General features: G+C 41.0%; 1 protein-coding gene across 1 annotated transcript in view; it reads right to left on the reverse strand.

Moving 5' to 3' along the window:
• Positions 1–233: 233 nt before the first annotated feature.
• The window catches only part of kiz (kizuna centrosomal protein), a 33,366-nt gene continuing 14,876 nt past the window's right edge, over positions 234–18,723 (reverse strand). The window contains exons 11-15 of the mRNA XM_084143926.1: positions 18,155–18,217; positions 13,548–13,625; positions 13,213–13,282; positions 2,335–2,381; positions 234–1,969 (exon numbers count right to left, since the gene is read on the reverse strand). Of these exons, the coding sequence (XP_084000052.1) occupies positions 1,845–1,969; positions 2,335–2,381; positions 13,213–13,282; positions 13,548–13,625; positions 18,155–18,217 (383 nt within the window). The 3' untranslated portion in view covers positions 234–1,844. The remainder of the gene's footprint in view (positions 1,970–2,334; positions 2,382–13,212; positions 13,283–13,547; positions 13,626–18,154; positions 18,218–18,723) is intronic.

The following is an 18,723-nucleotide window of genomic DNA, read 5'->3' on the forward strand; positions in this document are numbered from 1 at the left end:
CTAAACATGTTATATAGGCACTACCTCTCACCGAAGTTTCAATCAGGAAGTTATCTTAAAAACGAATGTATTGTGTTATTATACACTGAGTATGAAAAACATTAACAACACCTGCTCTTTCCATGACATAGACTGACTAGGTGAATCCAGGTGAAAGCTATGATCCCTTATTGATGTCACTTGTTAAATCCACTTCAAATCAGTGTAGATGAAGGGGAGGAGACAGGTTAAATGATTTTTAAGCCTTTATTGTGTATGCGTGCCATTCAGAGGGTGAATGGGCAAGACAAAACATTTAAGTGCCTTTGAATGGGGTATGGTAGTAGGTGCCAGGCGCACTGGTTTGTGACAAGAACTGCAATGCTGCTGGGTTTTTCACACTCAACTGTTTCCTGTGTGTAGCAAGAATGGTCCACAACCCAAAGGACATCCGGGGGGGGGGGGTTGCAACTCAATAGGAAGGTGTTCCTAATGTTTGGTATATTCAGTGTATTTTGTACAATACACCGCCACTCTCACAGAGTTATCTGCCGCACCAAGTATCTGTTGACCTGCTCCTTAACATGGATATTATGTTAGGGAGCCTTTTAGTAAACTCCAAATTATTCCGACACATTCCCTTTCTGTGTGAGGTGCAGGGCTGGCTGAAGCCATTACTGGTAATGAGTGTGGAGTCCTGCTTTAGAAGGTTCAGGCATATAAAGTCACCTAAAAGCTGACTAATGGAATCCTACTGATGTACTGAATGCCAGGGGCTTTTACAATATTACAACATAACATGGCTTTGCAAATGTTCTATATTCAACAGACATGATACAGATTAACTTTCATGTACTATTCAGAAAGGCGACCTCTCACAAGATAGGAGTAACAGGTTATTTATAGAACTGGAAAACAGGTTGAGGGCCAGTGGAGATGCTGCATTGTTCAGGTGATTTGATTTCCAAGGCATTTTAACTGCAATGCAATGAATATTCGCTGTCACTGACATGCACTGCTCTTGAAGGGTGAAAAGGAAAGGGTGGATGGGAGGAGGGAGGTTGATGGGTTTAACAAACTGCATCCTCCCCCCAAAAACATTTTCATTATTATGTCTTTGAGTACTGTATGTCTACTCAAGCAATAATTTGATCACAAAGCATTATACAAAAATAGAGCATGAAAACATGATTGTACTTCAAAATTATTCCGAGCAATAAGAAATTAGTGAGTTTGAAATGTCATAGCAAATGAAAAGGCCCATGGGAAACGAAAAAGAAAAACTAATACAGGTCTGATATAATCTTTGTATATAAGTACAACTTCACTAAAACAGTTCCAGAAACATACATTGTGATCAGTTGTTTCCACTGTGGGTCTGTTAACACGACGATACATCTTGTCCTGGGCGATGGGCCACTTCAACAGGTCCGCTGGTCGTTTGGTAACATCCAGAGTGGCCATTGTTCTTTGTCATTTCACAGGTGACTCACGTCACTACACTCAAGCATGCTAGATGCAGACCACTCGGGAGATGCTAGCAGTATTCAAAATGCATGATTTCCAGCCTAGTGCAAACAAATCGCTTCAAAAGACCCGTTTAATCTATTTCAAGCTGTTTTTATGAGTTGTAAGAGTCGTTCAGATGAAGAGACTGAAGCAGGGTTAACGTCGTTGTGTTTGAAAACTCTTCACATACTTTAACCACAGTAAGAGGTATCAGGTTTATCATTATACATTTTTTATGATACAGTATGCATACAATTTACAACGTAGATAGAATTTAGTCAGATAAGGGTAACGAATGGAAGAAAAATAAACAGTATGCAGACGTTCTCTAAAGCTCTTTCTCTCAGTAGCTTCTGTTAAGAATCCCTTTTCTCAGGTAGTCCGTCATAAAAATCCTCAGAGTTTTCATTGTTCGTATTGTATTGAGGACGCAGAGCTGCTTCTATCTCGGAGTTGCTGTCGTCTGATTCTCCCCAAAAAGCTACAAAATAAATAACAGACCCATCATTTGACGCCTGAAACTGAATCATGAGATTCATAAAAGCAGAGATGGGGGGGGGGGGGGGGGGGGGTATTCAAATGCAAATAGGAACTGATAGTCATTGTGAAATGTATACTAATTACACATGTAACATTTCTATTACAGAGAGCAAGACCTTGAATAATTGTCCATGTGCCCTTTTCACACCCATTTGTGATCAATACATAGATGGATGATTCTGTCATTAGCATAACATAACATCTCACGTGGTTCACAATATTGCTAACAACTAGCTAGCTTACTTGGTGATATGACAAAGATAGACAGCATTATTTAGGTTGGCTTTGGATGCATTCTCAACTCACCTTTAGACTGTACAGCAGAATAGGTTTTCATTTTTGTTGTTTCTCTCCTGAAAATACAAAGAAAACAGTTAGCCTCTTAAGGATCGGACCCTTTTTTTTTCCAATATTCGCCTAAAATGACATACCCAAATCTAACTGCCTGTAGCTCAGGACCTGAAGCAAGGATATGCATATTCTTGATACCATTTGAAAGGAAACACTTTGAAGTTTGTGGAAATGTGAAATTAATGTAGGAGAATATAACACATTAGATCTGGTAAAAGATAATACAAACAAAAAAACATGCAGTTTTTTTCTCCATCATCTCTGAAATGCAAAATACTGGACTATTTTGTATCAAGTCTGCCCAAATGTGCCGAATTGGTCAATTGATACATTTTCAAGTACATAACTATAGAGAACATACAAAAATGATATGATAATACAAAATGTAGGTTTACACACTCCCAGGAATGTCATACATAATGGCTCATTAGCTTATACACTAACTTTCACACATCTAGATGGCCGGGCGGGGTGGGTGTGGAGCCAGAGACAGCAGCGGTTCAAACTGTAGAACCCAGTTCCTACATTTGAATATAAAAATGGATTTTATCAAACAAAACTATGCTACATTTTATCTCTGGGACCCTTAAGATGGCAAATCAGAGCAACATTACTGAATGTAAGTACATTATTTACCTTCAGAGGTGAATGTATCAAACCAGTTGCCGTGATACGTTTTCTGTTGTTGTGCACTCTCCTCAAACAATAGCATGGTATTTTTTCACTGTAATAGCTACTGTAAATTGGACAGTGCAGTTAGATTAACAAGAATGTAAGCTTTCTGCCCATATAAGACATGTTTATGTCCTGTAAAGTTTGCTGTTACTTACAACAGTCATGCTAATCACATTAGCGCAAGTTAGCTCAACCGTCCTGTATACGGGACGAGGTTAATAACCTTGTGTTTGGTTGATAAAAAAGGATATCATTGCCACAGTCAGTGAAATCATTAAAACACCATCAATAAAGCTCAATACATGTCCCATCAATCAAATGCACAACTCACACCAACAAATGCCTAGTTTCTTATACCAGTGCCCTTACCAAAATGTATATCTAACACGCATGTTACAAGGATGCCTATCTAAAACTTCCAAGCCTAAGCCCGTTTTAAAGGAAAGGAACACCAAAGGGAACTTCCTTGACTCCTGTTCTAATCGTGCTGAAGGACATCCACAAGCCCCCTCTTTATTAAGAAGTGGTCCAAAGACAGGGTTGCTGGGTTCCCATAGCATCAGTGATATCGCTATGTAAATGTAGGACCCCTGAAAAGGCTTTGATGTGCCTTGATGCATATGCAGTAGGCCATTCTACTTTTAAAGTCCTCTTCAATTTACATCATCACAGGGCCTATTCACAACCACCACAATACATCCCCATCATCTTTCGGGTTATCATATATCCATATGGCCAGTTGTTTATATTTTTATGTCCAACGGTGAAAAGCTTTTCTTTGAGATGGAACAAAAATAGGGCAGAGTTTGCTCTCTCACACACACACACACACAGGTTGTGTTGATTCATCTGCATCCCTCAATTGAAACGCATGACCCCTTTGATTGCCATCCTCACAATACCCCCTTCTCCCCAAGCCCAGCCTTGGCACAGCCAAATGTGACTGCTGTACACTGAGTATATGAACTCAATTATGTTGGCTCTGATCCTATTGAAAGCCACTCAATCTTACAAACTATACGTTTCTGCTTTTGCCACACCACCCAAACAGGTATATATGTTTAAATCCTCCCAACTCCCATTTCTAACAGCCAGAAGATTGCTTTCCAATACAATGCATTCAATTATGTAGCCGGCATAAATATTACATTGCAACCATTACATTCACATATCAATAAGCTTCCTGGCAGATATTTGGATGATGTCTACCTCTATGCCTCAAGGCAAGAGAAAAAGAGTATAACTCTGAAAACCTTTGGCACTCTGAGCAGGCAAATCAAAACAGAGCCAGGTATATTCAGGTATGATTCAATGAGATATGCTTTATGCAAGAAAATGGCTATATTTATTTAACATTAGTTAACATAAATTTATTCAGACTAGACAAATATACAGTGCCTTCAGAAAGTATTCACACCCCTTGACTTTTTCCACATTTTGTTGTGTTACAGCCTGAATTTAAAATTGATTAAATTGAGATTTTGTGTCACTGGCCTACACACAATACATTATAATGTCAAAGTGGAATTATGTTTTTAGACATTTTTACAAATTAATGTAAAATGAAAAGCTGAAATGTCTTGAGTCAGTAAGTATTCATCCCCTTTGTTATGGCAAGCCTAAATAAGTTCAGGAGTAAAAACTTGCTTAACGTCACATAATAAGTTGCATGGACTCAGTTTGTGCAATAATAGTGTTTAACATGATTTTGAATGACTACCTCATCTCTGTACCCCACACATACAATTATATGTAAGGTCCATCAGTCAAGCAGTGAATTTCAAACACAGATTAAACCACAAAGACCTGGGAGATTTTCCAATGCCTTGCAAAGAAGGGCACCTATTGATGGATGGGTAAAAATAAAAAAGCTGACATTGAATATCTCTTTGAGCATGAAGTTATTAATTACACTTTGGATGGTGTATCAATACACCCAGTCACTACAAAGATACAGGCGTCCTTCCAAACTCTGTTGCCAGAGAGGAAGGAAACCGCTCAGAGATTTCACGATGAGGCCAATTAATTTTTTTATTTTTTATTTTACCATTATTTAACTAGGCAAGTCAGTTAAGAACAAATTCTTATTTTCAAACCCGGACGATGCTGGGCCAATTGTGCGCCACCGTATGGGACTCACAATCACAGCCGGATTGTGACACAGCCTGGACAACTCTAGCACTGAGATGCAGTGCCTTAGACCGCTGCGCCAATCGGGAGCCAATGGTGACTTTAAAACAGTTACAGAGTTTAATGGCTGTGATCGGACAAAAACTGAGGATGGATCAACAACCTTATAGTTACTCCACAATACTAACCTAATTGACATAATGCAAAGGAAGCATGTACAGAATAATAATATTCCAAAACATGCATCCTGTTTGCAACAAGAAACTAAAGTAATACTGCAAAAAATGTGGCAAAGCAATTCACTTTTTGTCCTGAATACAAAGTGTTATGTTTGGGGAAAATCCAATACAACACATTACTGAGTACCACTCTCCATATTTTCAAGCTTAGTGGTGGCTGCATCATGTTATGGGTATGCTTGTAATCGTTAAGGACTGGGGAGTTTTTTTAGGATAAAAAAATAAGCGGAATGGAGCTAAGCACAGGCAAAATCCTAGAGGAAAACCTGGTTCAGTCTGCTTTCCACCAGACACTGGGAGATAAATTCACCTTTCAGCATGACAATAATGAACACTTTCTGAAGGCACTGTAAGTCAACATTAACAAATTGTTCTTAGCTACAAAATACAAAAATACTCAGCTATAAAATTAGACTCACAGCCCTGATCCAATTTGTCAAAGTTACAGTGGAAGCTGTTTGTAACCTTGCAGTGGACATCTTTAATATCAACATGTTTTAGACTTCAGTCCATGTTCAAAATCACTTTGTAAGAGTGTCTTCTTAGCAGCCATTATACCCACCATAAAAATCTGTCTTTTTTGTAATGTTCAAGTCACCTTCAAGTAGGAGAAATTCTTACGAGAATGTCAACATCCAAAAGTTTTGATTAAGTGTCAGACACTCCTGTAACATTCTTTGCTTTTCATTGAGAGATTGTTTGATTTAGGGAATACCAGACAGACAAAACTGTAATTACACACACACGATCAATAGTTACATGGTCAAGTCATAATTTTGGGAAGTGCAACCTTGTAGTCCTGACTAAACAGTTTTTCATAAGTCTTAGTGCAAGGTGAGCTTCAAATTAAATGTTTTTAAAAACTCTGTACTTGAAGAAAATGAAGTGAAATATGTAAATGTCTCGGTTCCTGCTACTGTTGTGCAGTATAAGAGGCTATCCTTCAGATTAAGTGAATGTGGAACAGCAAAGAGTGAGACAAGGATGTCTGGTCTGCTACTTCCCATTTAGCCTGCTGCTACATTTACATTTGACATTTTAGTCATTTAGCAGACGCTCTAAAGAGGGTGAATAAACCACCCGGGCCCGCATCATGTCAAGTGGGCTTGATACCCCTCGGTACTCCTGACAACGAAAACCCCAACCACGGCTGGGAGACCACTTTGACCGTCATCAAAACTGACGGTGCAGGCCGAAGGGAGTAGAAATGGGAGGACACGGTAATGAAAGTGCCCCCTAACCATATTGCCTGGGATGTGCCCGCCCGGAGCCATCCCCCCTCTCCCCGCTAGACACAGCCACATGGGGCACCTGTGGGCAGGTGACCCGGTCGGATCCGGCAGGGATTGGGGGAAGCCGGTGAACCGGGTCTTCCCACCACGGTCTCACATATCAAGCGATTGGGTCGTGCCCACAACCCATTCGCGGCCCCAGGTACCTAGCAAACCACTCTGCGCCCCGGCGCAGGCGGAGGTATAATGTCTCCCCTCCTGTCGCCTCGGCGACGGCGGAGCGCCTGGACGCTTCAGCTCTATCTAAAACCATTCTGCGAACAATGACCAACGCCATGGCGAAAGGGCCGACAGGGAGAAGAAAGGCAAACTTCCAAACCCTGCACAGCCTCTAGCCTCGGTGGAAAGCAAACAAGGGAGGGCACGGTGCCCTCCCACCACAACACACAGCCATCAATACTGACATGCATGCGGTGAGGTGCGAGGGGCAGGAACGGTAAAAGTATCACATAAGCATAAGCGAACATAAAATCAGAACATCTTCATACAACGGCTGAGGGCTCTACCTCCGATTACCGGTCGAATATGCTACACTAACATAGCTTGTCAAACACAGTCCCTCTTATTTTAGATAGGGACTTATTTTACAACATTATACATTAGCTGTTATGGCATTGCATCCTAGACTATGACATCTGAACTACACTTACAACAGTTAGGTAACACAAGGAAGTGAAAACACAGACATAATCAATATGTTTATATATATTCACATTCCCTCTTTAATCTCCAGCCATTTACAGCAACATGTTACTTCTTCTCCCTGCCACTGTAATGATGGTAATAAATACATGTTTCCGGGGAATAAATTTGACTATTCTTTTATATAACTTCCCCAGGCAGCATGGGAATGATCTATCAGCTGCTCCACTTCAGACAGGGACCGGACTGATTTTCAAGACTGGGCCATTACCATAGTGAGCCCAGGACGCCAATGACCCCTTCAATCTAATATTACATTTCCATAAACATTTATGCCAGTTCATATTGTGCCGAGTTTCCCTTAATTGAGGCAATGATCTGAATATGTAAGACAGACTGGGTTGGCCACTGTTTTGCAGACTCCGGTAGACGGAGGTGAACGTAATGTGAAAAATGATGCAAATTATAGCTACCATTAAAATGCCTCCTTTTTGGAGAGTCTCCTTCCTGGTTTTTGTGATTGTTACATATTACTGTTTACCTTATGTTATATCTACATTACAATAAGGTTTGTGAGCAGGAGGACTGGCATCTTTCATTCACAACTTCATGCTTTTTTCTCACATTTCGATTATTGTCTATCATTAGGTTATAGGCCTAGCAGAATGGAGAAATGTTGTATGATACATTGGTACAAATGATACAAAAAAAGGAAATATCAATATAACCCATCATGTCATATCCCGTATAGAAGAATTCCACAATAACACAAATACAAATCCTTATTATCCTACTGCATTTCAAAAAGCAGACTTTATTTTCCCCAATTAGACATACTTATTGCTAGTCTAAGTAAAGGAGACCTAGGCCTATGACTATCTCCCTCGCTTATCATATGCTATTCTTTCAAACTGCACTGTATAATGATTGTGAATATATTTGTAATGAGTTCAATAGAACGAAGGTAAGGTGCTTCCATAATGGAAAAGCTATACAGGGTGGTGGATTCTGTCTGGAAAAATAATGCTTACCTGGCATTTCATATACTGTTAGCACAGCCTGGTAGAGAATGCTGCCTCTATTTACCCTGTCTTTTTTAAGCTCCTAACACCCACACAGAAACGCTAATAGCACAGGCACTCTAGCACAGCGTTTGTCTAAAGGTAAAGGGAAAAAAGAGGGAGACCCATCACCCCATCAACTCCTACTCCCTTCCCAGCTATGACCCACAGCTAAATTGTTCAGATGTTTAAAACAGCAGAGGATTATAGTAGGATGTAGCACTCAGGGGATTCACCGCTTCCACTCTGTGCTCTCTAATGTGTGAGTGCTCTCTGCTGGCCATAAAGGAAAACTGCAGCGTTGGAAATAGTGCCACAGATTCACACTTGGGTACATTCATTGATAGTAGGTGGTTCCTTCATTGGAATCACAGCTACTTGACAGAACAGAACATAATGACTGACAGGAATAAAATTGAATAGTTTTATTCAATTAAATTCTAGACCAGTGAAATTATTCACTAAGATTCTCAAGTTTACAATACATTATATACTGAACAAAAATATAAAACGCAACATGCAACAATTTCAAAGATTTTACTAAGTTACAGTTCATATAAGGAAATCAGTCAATTTAAATAAATAAATTTGGCCCTAATCTATGGATTTCACATGACTGGGCAAGGGCGCAGACATGGGTGAGCATAGGCCCACCAACTGGGGAGCCAGGCCCAGCCAATCAAAATGAGTTTTTCCTCACAAAAGGGCTTTATTACAGACAGAAATACTCTTCAGCACCCCCACAGGTGAAGAAATTCGATGTGGAGGTCCTGGGCTGGCGTGAGGCCGGTTGGACATACTGCCAAATTCTCTAAAACAACGTTGGAGGCGGCTTATGGTAGAGAAATTAACATTCAATTATCTGGCAACAGGTCTGGTGGACATTCCTGCAGTCAGCATGCCAATTGCTCGCTCCACTTGAGACATCTGTGGCATTGTGTTGTGTGACAAAACTGCACATTTTAGAGTGCCCTTTTATTGTCCCCAGCACAAGGTGCACCTGTGTAATGATTAATCAGCTTCTTGATATGCCACACCTGTCAGGTGGATGGATTATCTTGGCAAATGAGAAATACACAATAACAGGAATGTAAACAAATTTGTGCAAAACAATTGGGAGAAATAAGCTTTTTGTGCATATGGAACATTTCTGGGATCTTTTATTTCACCTCATGAAACATGGGACCAATACTTTACATGTAGCGTTTATATTTTTGTTCAGTATACAATTGTTTGAACTACCTAAGTTAGACAACTTACTAATTGGAATGTGACACATTCTTTTCTTATTCAATTTTGTTTGAAAAGACCACCTGAAATTCAGCCTGTTTTAGTGGGAGGGAGTTTTGGCCTTCCATGGTGACATCACCATGCAGTAAATTAGTTGATAGACCAATAAGAAAGAGAGTTTCAAACCTCTCTGCCAATAACAGCTAATTTTCAGTTTTCCCCTCCCTACTCAAACCACTCCCAGACAGTCCTAGTAAAATTCTTGCTTGAGAAATTGCTCTTTGCTAAGAAGCTATTTTTTTTTCTATTTTTTACCATTTTAATTTAAAACAAATCACAGAATTGTACTTAATTGTTACCCCATAAAAACGTCTGCATTGGCCCTTTAACATATTAGACAGATGTATACACTATATGGATACTGTTAGGTATGGTGTGATTGACTGTGGGAGGAGGAGAGGAACCCAATACAGGAGAGTGACCTCCTCTGGCAGTATCACCTCAATGCTGTCTGTCTCTGTCTCTAACTGTTTCTCTTGCCCAGTACCAAATCAACTCAAAGAACATTTACATTTACATTTTACATTTTAGTCATTTAGCAGACGCTCTTATCCAGAACATCACAGTGGGCTATATGGAGTTACACCCATATTGCTTACACAATTACAAGGCTTTCAGATCTACAAATTAAGGGCCATCAAGAAGAAGTGTCTAGTGGTAGGGACAAGCACTTGTTTTTAGACTGGGCATGTGTCTTCCTTTGCCATGAATTGTCTCTCTGTCACCATATTATTTCTCTACCGAAAGTCTCTGACCACATTTCTGTCAGCTGTCTTCTAAATCAGGCTCTGTTAGTTTGTCTGCATGTTCGTTGATCTCTCGACCTGGCACCTTCTGGTGCATGATCTCTGTTTTTCCTCCCTCCCTCCCTCACTCTCTCTCCCTTCCTCTCCCTCCCTCCCAGTGTTCTGTGATAGATGCCACACACATCGCTTCCTCCTGCCTCTAAACTTTTGTTTATGACACTTTGTCTCTGTCTGAGTGATTGGGGGGGGGGGGCGAATGCCTGAGCACATCCTGTTGTCCAAGGAAAGCTCCACACTAATTGTCAAGTCAAGGTTTTTGTCAAGCCGCGACAAGGCATCACAAACACATCACTCACTGATTATTGGAGAGGGAGAGATCACCTACGTTTCATTTTTTAGTGTGAGTATTTTTTCTTAGATCAAGGCCAGGCAAAAAAAAGAAGGAAAAAAGCAAAGAAAATATAAAAACAAGAAAGGAAAAGGAACATCTGAAATGCCTACAGTAAAAAAAGAAAAACAGCACAATGAATCTTGCACAACAGGAAGCAGTGGCATGCACCCCCAGACAAAGGGGAACAAATAGTATTTACATGGAGTGCAGCTGCTTATTAAGACTCACTCCTTCGTGCATTATTCCTTTCAACCCCACTCAACCACAAAATGATTTTGCTTTACCACTTACAATGGCAGCAAAAGATTTCTAATGGATGAATCCTTAATAAACTGTTGCAGATCAGTCTGCTTGGCCGTGATTTATAATACAATAAACAGCACATTCTATAAAGTAACTCGCTGAAAAACTCTGTGTGGAGGAGAGAGAAAAACACTGAATATGAAAGACCTTGATTCTCTCCAATGCCATAATAGTGAAATGAGCACATATAAATGTGTTAAGAGTATTTCTTTGCATCTTGTATAGACTGCATGTATTTAATCTGTAAAGCTTATTAAGGCAGAGTCATTGCTATGCAAAGCAGCACCCAGCGCTTTTCTCTTGCTTTTCAGCTGAGTGTAGTGTTTGGCCAATAGGACTGGCCCCCCCGCCTCTCATTCTGCATTCATAACATGCAACATTTGCACAATGTATCTCTCAAAGGCTCCTGAATAGAGGGCCATAATACTCATGTAAACAACTGCAAACCAATTACTTAATGAATCGGGCCCACACATAATGAGGAGCCACACAAAGGCCTATAAATGCATTTTTTGCACCAAAGCCTCTGCTTTAAACTACAATCCCTCAGCTGTAGTCTAGGCTTAACTGGGAAATCATCATTATTGTCTAAGACAACAGAAAGGAAGCCATTTTTTATTTTGAGTCCAGCCACAGAGTCGTTTGATGTCACTCATCAGCTCACTGACAAAATAAAGCAAATAATTAAAAAGGGAGAAGTAGAGGGGAAGAGAGGAAAATACATAAGGAGAGGGAGAGAGAGAGGAATAGGGAGAGAGAGAAGAATAGAGAAAGGGGGAAAGAGATGGGGGAGAGAGACAGTGAGATAGAACCAGAGAGAGAGAGAGAAAGTGAAAGACATGGCAGAGCATGCTGCAGTGTTATGCTTCTGTTGAAGTGCAGGGCTTCCAGACCACTTGTAGAAGCAATAAAGCGCAAGAAGAGAGTGTGGTAAGTGGAATGCTTAAAACGTAAGCATCCGGGGGTGGGGAATCACAGAGGAGCAGGAAGAGGTACGATGGTGACCGCTCTTAGCTGTCGCTCTACAACAGATCACTCCTCCCCTGACCAGATTAGGTGTCAAGCATGCAAAACGACTCATTAGTCTAATTTCAATCATTTATGCACAGGACCAACACGACCACAGTGGCCAATCAGAGATGTGTGATTCTCTCCATTATCTCTCCCTTTACGTGTGTTTTATCGCCTTAGATTTGGGCTTCCAATGCGCCTTAATGACAGTGGAGACAGCGATCTGAGAGGGTCTGGAGTCTGAAATTGGCTCATGTTTATTAAAGAGGTATAGTCATTGGGCTGGCACTGGCAGACAGTAGCGCCTCAATAGAGCTGGGCCATTATGCCCTTCCCTCTGCTAATAGGTAGACTGGGAGACCCGCTGGCCTGGCCAGGGAGACACACACTTTGGGCCCTTGTGTCAGCGTGGTGCCCAGTAATCATATGAAATCAGAGAAGATTATTCCTCATAACATTTACCCAGCCATTACCTTCCCAAATGGGCACCCGGTGAAGAGCCGCTCTGAGGACACACAATTGCAGATTTTGATGAAGTCGTGTTGATATTCAAATGTATGAAAACATGGAGCTATTTAGATGTTCTTTTCTTACCACTCAACACTTTGATTTGAGCAGCCTAAACGCAATTCAGGACGCGGGGAAGCTCTGGAAATGAAGGGATGTATCATCTTAAAACTCATTCTTGTGAGTCTTCTTTTCAAAACAGTTGTTTCTGATTTTATACTTGATTTTCTATTTGTTGAAACACAGTTTGTACACATAATACAAACCATTTGTGGGCTGATTGGATTTTCCAAACTAGTTTAGTTGGCAACGGTCTGGTTTTATAGCTAGTCTCCTGAAACATGAACCCAATAAATAGTGAGAGCAGGCTTTAGGCTTGATAACAGTCTGGCCTTTTGTTTTCATGCACAAGTTAATGGGTGGCGCACCCTTGATCTAATGGAAATTAACTGGGAATTATGAGAGCTACATGCAAATGTACATCATCCACTTCGGTGTCTGGTGGCCTATTTCCATAAAGGGAGTGAATAATAATAATGTTCTTACCAAGGGTAAGGGTCTTGATGAGAGGAGCGCTCAACCCTCCCAGTATCCTCTTCATAGCCATCATTTATTCCTTAAAGAGCAAACAAGACAGATCAAACATTTTGATGTGCATCTAATTACATGATAATCTATGTTGTGTATTGACATCCATGTAAATAGATGGAGAGGAAAAGCCCAGAAGACTGACAAAAAAAATCTGTACACATGGTGGTATATTCTTTATACAACACTTGTACCAATTCTTTATAGGACAGTGAGACATATGGTCTGTGTTGACTGATGATTAGGCCACAGTGGCTTGCTGGAGGGGTGGTGTGAGCAGTGTCTCCCCTTACCTGACAGATCCTCATCTCCAGAGCTCTGCTGCCTCGCCTGCGTGGCAGACTGTTTAAGCAGCTGATATGCTTTTGTCTCTGTTCCAAAAACACAAAACGTCTAAGTTAAATATTGACTCAAGACCCAGGTTTCCAACTTTCAGAGGCTGTGTGTTTGATGAGACAACACGCTCCGATGGCTAGCTCTTTGGGCCTTCTGATGAACAGTGGGTCAAAACACAGTGCAGGGCTGGCTAAGCTGTGTATTTAAGCAGTGTGTATACACACGCCAAGGGGAGCAACAGTTTCCACGACACCATAATCACCCTCCACCTTATCTCTGTATCAGGTTGGCAGGCACCCCAACTCGGAAGAGATAGATTTTCTTTCAATAAAACACTAACTACTTCCATATACAGTGGATTAGGTATGATATTTGAGAACTACAGAGGCTTTAGAGCAGCTAGCTTTATGTCATCAATGGCCATTTGTCTCAAGATGATAACACTAACACCCTATGGTTTTGCCTTGCAAAAGTATTCATCCCCCTTGGCGTTTTTCCTATTTTGTTGCATTACAACCTGTAATTTAAATTGATTTTTATTTGGATTTCATGTAATGGACATACACAAAATAGTCCAAATTGGTGAAGTGAAATGAAAAAAATCACTTGTTTCAAAAAAGAATAACAAATAAATAACAGAAAAGTGGTGCGTGCATATGTATTCACCCCGTTTGCTATGAAGACCCTAAATAAGATCTGGTGCAACCAATTACTTTCAGAAGTCACATAATTAGTTAAATAAAGTCTATATATATATATATATATATATATATATATATATATATATATATATATATATATAAACACACCTGTTCTGAAAGGCCCAGAGTCTGCAACACCAACACCGCTAAGCAAGGGGCACCACCAAGCAAGCGGCACCATGAAGACCAAGGAGCTCTCCAAACAGGTCAGGGACAAAGTTGTGGAGAAGTACAGATCAGGGTTGGGTTATAAATAAATATCCGAAACTTTGAAGATCCCACGGAGCACCATTAAATCCATTATTAAAAAATGGAAAGAATATGGCACCACAACAAACCTGCCAAGAGAGGGCTGCCCACCAAAACTCACGGACCAGGCAAGGAGGGCATTAATCAGAGGCAACAAAGAGACCAAAGATAACCCTGAAGGAGCTGCAAAGCTCCACAGTGGAGATTGGAGTATCTGTCCACAGGACCACTTTAAGCCGTACACTCCACAGAGCTAGGCTTTACGGAAGAGTGGCCAGAAAAAAAGCCATTGCTTAAAGAAAAAAATAAGCAAACACGTTTGGTGTTCGCCAAAAGACATGTGGGAGACTCCCCAAAAATATGGAAGAAGGTACTCTGGTCAGATGAGACTGAAATTGAGCTTTTTGGCCATCAAGGAAAACGCTATGTCTGGCGCAAACCCAACACCTCTCATCACCCCGAGAACACCATCCCCACAGTGAAGCATGGTGGTGGCGGCATCATGCTGTGGGAATGTTTTTCCATCGGCAGGGACTGGGAAACTGGTCAGAATTGAAGGAATGATGGATGGCGCTAAATACAGGGAAATTCTTAAGGGCAACCTGTTTCAGTCTTCCAGAGATTTGAGACTGGGACGGAGGTTCACCTTCCAGCAGGACAATGACCCTAGGTATACTGCTAAAGCAACACTTGAGTGGTTTAATGAGAAACATTTAAAATGTCTTGGAATGGCCTAGTCAAAGCCCAGACCTCAATCCAATTGAGAATCTGTGGTATGACTTAAAGATTGCTGTACACCAGCGGAACCCATCCAACTTGAAGGAGCTGGGCTGGAGCAGTTTTGCCTTGAAGAATGGGCAAAAATCCCAGTGGCTAGATGTGCCAAGCTCATAGAGACATACCCCAAGAGACTTGCAGCTGTAATTGCTGCAAAAGGTGGATCTACAAAGTATTGACTTTGGGGGGGGGGTGAATAGTTTTGCACGCTCAAGTGTTCTGTTTTTTCGGTCTTATCTCTTGTTTGTTTCACATACAAAAAATATTTGTGGTAGGCATGTTGTGTTAATCAAATGATACAAACCCTAAAAAAATATATTTTAATTCCAAGTTGTAAGGCAACAAAACAAGAAAAATGCCAAGGGGGGTGAATACTTTCGCAAGCCACTGTATATCTGGTTGTTTTAATCCAAGTTCAGGCCAGGGGTTGAGTTTACGCATCCAAGCGTGCTATCTGTAGGCAAGAATACTTTGAACTCTGTGGGCAACAAATGTATATTTGGCCTTACCGAAATGATGAAACAATGGAACATTTATTTGCCAAATACAGTACCAGTGAAATGTTTGGACACACCTACTCATTCAAAGGTTAATCTTTATTTTTACTATTTTCTACATTGTAGAATAATAGTGAAGATATCACAACTATGAAATAACACATATCGAATCATGTAGTAACCAAAAAGTGTTAAACAAAATCAAAATATATTTTATATTTGAGATTCTTCAAAGTAGCCACTCTTTGACTTGATGACAGCTTTGTACACTCTTGGCATTCTCTCAACCAGCTTCATGAGGTAGTCATCTGGAAAGCATTTCAATTAACAGGTGAGCCTTCTTAAAAGTTAATTTGTGGAATTTCTTTCCTTCTTAATGCGTTTGAGCCAATCAGTTGTGTTGTGACAAGGTAGGGGTGGTATACAAAAGATAGCCCTATTTGGTAAAAGACCAAGTCCATATTAAAATGTCAAGAACAGCTCAAATAAGCAAAGAGAAACGACAGTCCATCATTACTTTAAGACATGAAGGTCAGTCAATGCGGAAAATGTCAAGAACTTTGTTTCTTCAAGTGCAGTCGCAAAAACCATCAAGCGCTATGATGAAACTGGCTCTCATGAGGACTGCCACAGGAAAGGAAGACCCAGAGTTACCTCTGCTGCAGAGGATAAGTTCATTAGAGTTACCAGCCTCAGAAATTGCAGCCCAAATAAATGCTTCACAGAGTTCAAGTTACAGACACATCTCAACATCAACTGTTCAGAGGAGACTGCGTGAATCAGGCCTTCATGGTCAATTTTCTGCAAAGAATCCAAAGGACACCAATAATAAGAAGAGACTTGGTTGGGCCAAGAAACACGAGCAACGGACATTAGACGGGTGGAAATCTGTCCAAATGTTAGATTTGTGGTTCCAACCGCTGTGTCTTTGTGAGACGCAGAGTAGGTGAACGGATGATCTCCGCATGTGTGGTTCCCACCGTGAAGCATGGAGGAGGTGGTGTGATGGTGTGGGGGTGCTTTGCTGGTGACACTGTCTGTGATTTATTTAGAATTCAAGGCACACTTAACCTGCATGGCTACCACAGCATTCTGCAGCGATACGCCATCCCATCTGGTTTGCGCTTAGTGGGCCTATCATTTGTTTTTCAACAGGACAATGACCCAACATACCTCCAGGCTGTGTAAGGGCTATTTGACCAAGAAGGAGGGTGAGGGAGTGCTGCATCAGATGACCTTGCCTCCACAATCACCCGACCTCAACCCAATTGAGATGGTTTGGGATGAGTTGGACCGCAGAGTGAAGATTAAGCAGCCAACAAGTGCTCAGCATATGTGGGAACTCCTTCAAGACTGTGGGAAAAGCATTCCAGGTGAAGCTGGTTGAGAGAATGCCAAGAGTGTGCAAAAGTGTCATCAAGGCAAAGGGTGGCTACTTTGAAGAAAATCAAATATATTCAAATATAAAATATATTTTGATTTGTTTAAAACTTTTTGGGTTACTATATGATTCCATATGTGTTATTTCATAGTTTTGATGTCTTCACTATTATTCTACAATGTAGAAAATAGTAAAAATAAAGAAAAACCCTTGAATGAGTAGGTGTGTCCAAACTTTTGACTGGTACTGTATATCTAAGTATCTGTCCATTGTAGTTGTCTTGTCTGTAAAATTGTTTACTAGGACTAACAAATGCATGTCACTTTGAGCATATACCGCAACACACATTCTTAACTCATTACCTTCAGTTGCCCAGCAGTGGCTCCAGCCATGAAACTGGACTGGAAATGCCTCTTTTCAAAACAATATTTTGCTTTTAATTAGTTGTGAGTTGTAACTGGACTGGTTCTGTGGTCCTGCGTCCTTGGGGATGGTCACACATGAAACGCTCAGTATGAAATCCCATTGCCAAGTGTAATAATAACTCATTTTACATTTCTGAGATTCTGGCTGTGGACTAGTACACAGGCCGCTTTCAGGATGCTTTCACATCTAGTCTTTTCAAGTCTGATGCTGCATAGCATTGTTTATAAGATAATGAGAACCAATGACAGATCTTTGGCTGCACCCCGGTGTCCTGACAATTAAACTGCTGCATTTTGCGGGGCGCGAATTATCAATTTGGCCGCGTCTCTGCTCTGGCCGGCTGAAAACATGCACTGTTTCTCCAAGATAATTAGAGGAACTGCACAGTTCTTCAGGTGGGACTTTGACCCCAGATTCACCTTGATCATCCTGCCACAGCCATCCATTTAAAAGAGCCCATTATCGGCTGCTGTGGGAGGAAAACAAACGGCACACAAGAACTGTGAATGCAGGGTTCGGCGCTGCCTTTTTACCTCTAATAGGAATACTTTCCACGGAGCTTTCATCCTGGCTGTCCTCTTCACCACTTTGTAGTCCTGTAAGAAAGGGAGACCCACACAGAGCTCAGAGACAGGGGGAGGCTAGGCTGGGACTCTGGGTTTCCCTTTGTCTGAATAGAGGGCCCTATGAAGACTGAGGCTTCCAGGGATTCAGAAAGAGGCCTATGGTGAAAGTGTTGTGATTCTTTGTCATATGGGGGAAGTTTCCTTTCAGTGCAGCGATTGCTCATACTTAACAGAAATGGCACCATTCTACAAACGCTCACATCCCAACCCTCTATCTGTCTCACTGGGCAATTACTGACTTTTCTCAGTTTAGAATGTTGTGTAAACTTAAGTTGCAGTATGTGCAAATTACTTCTGATTGAAAAAGTTCCTGTCTAAAAACACAGGCATCATTGGACAGGGTCATACTCAAAACTTCCATCATTAGTTTTAGTCTTGAGGCTGGTTATACAGTTTATTATCATAATCGGAGAGTGATGCATCACTACAAAGGAATAGAACATTAGCCATCAACTGGCCTGACAGACATGGTGAGA

This window comes from Coregonus lavaretus, assembly GCF_964263955.1.
Source record: "Coregonus lavaretus genome assembly, chromosome: 27".
In the NCBI taxonomy this organism is placed as follows: Eukaryota; Metazoa; Chordata; class Actinopteri; order Salmoniformes; family Salmonidae; genus Coregonus; species Coregonus lavaretus.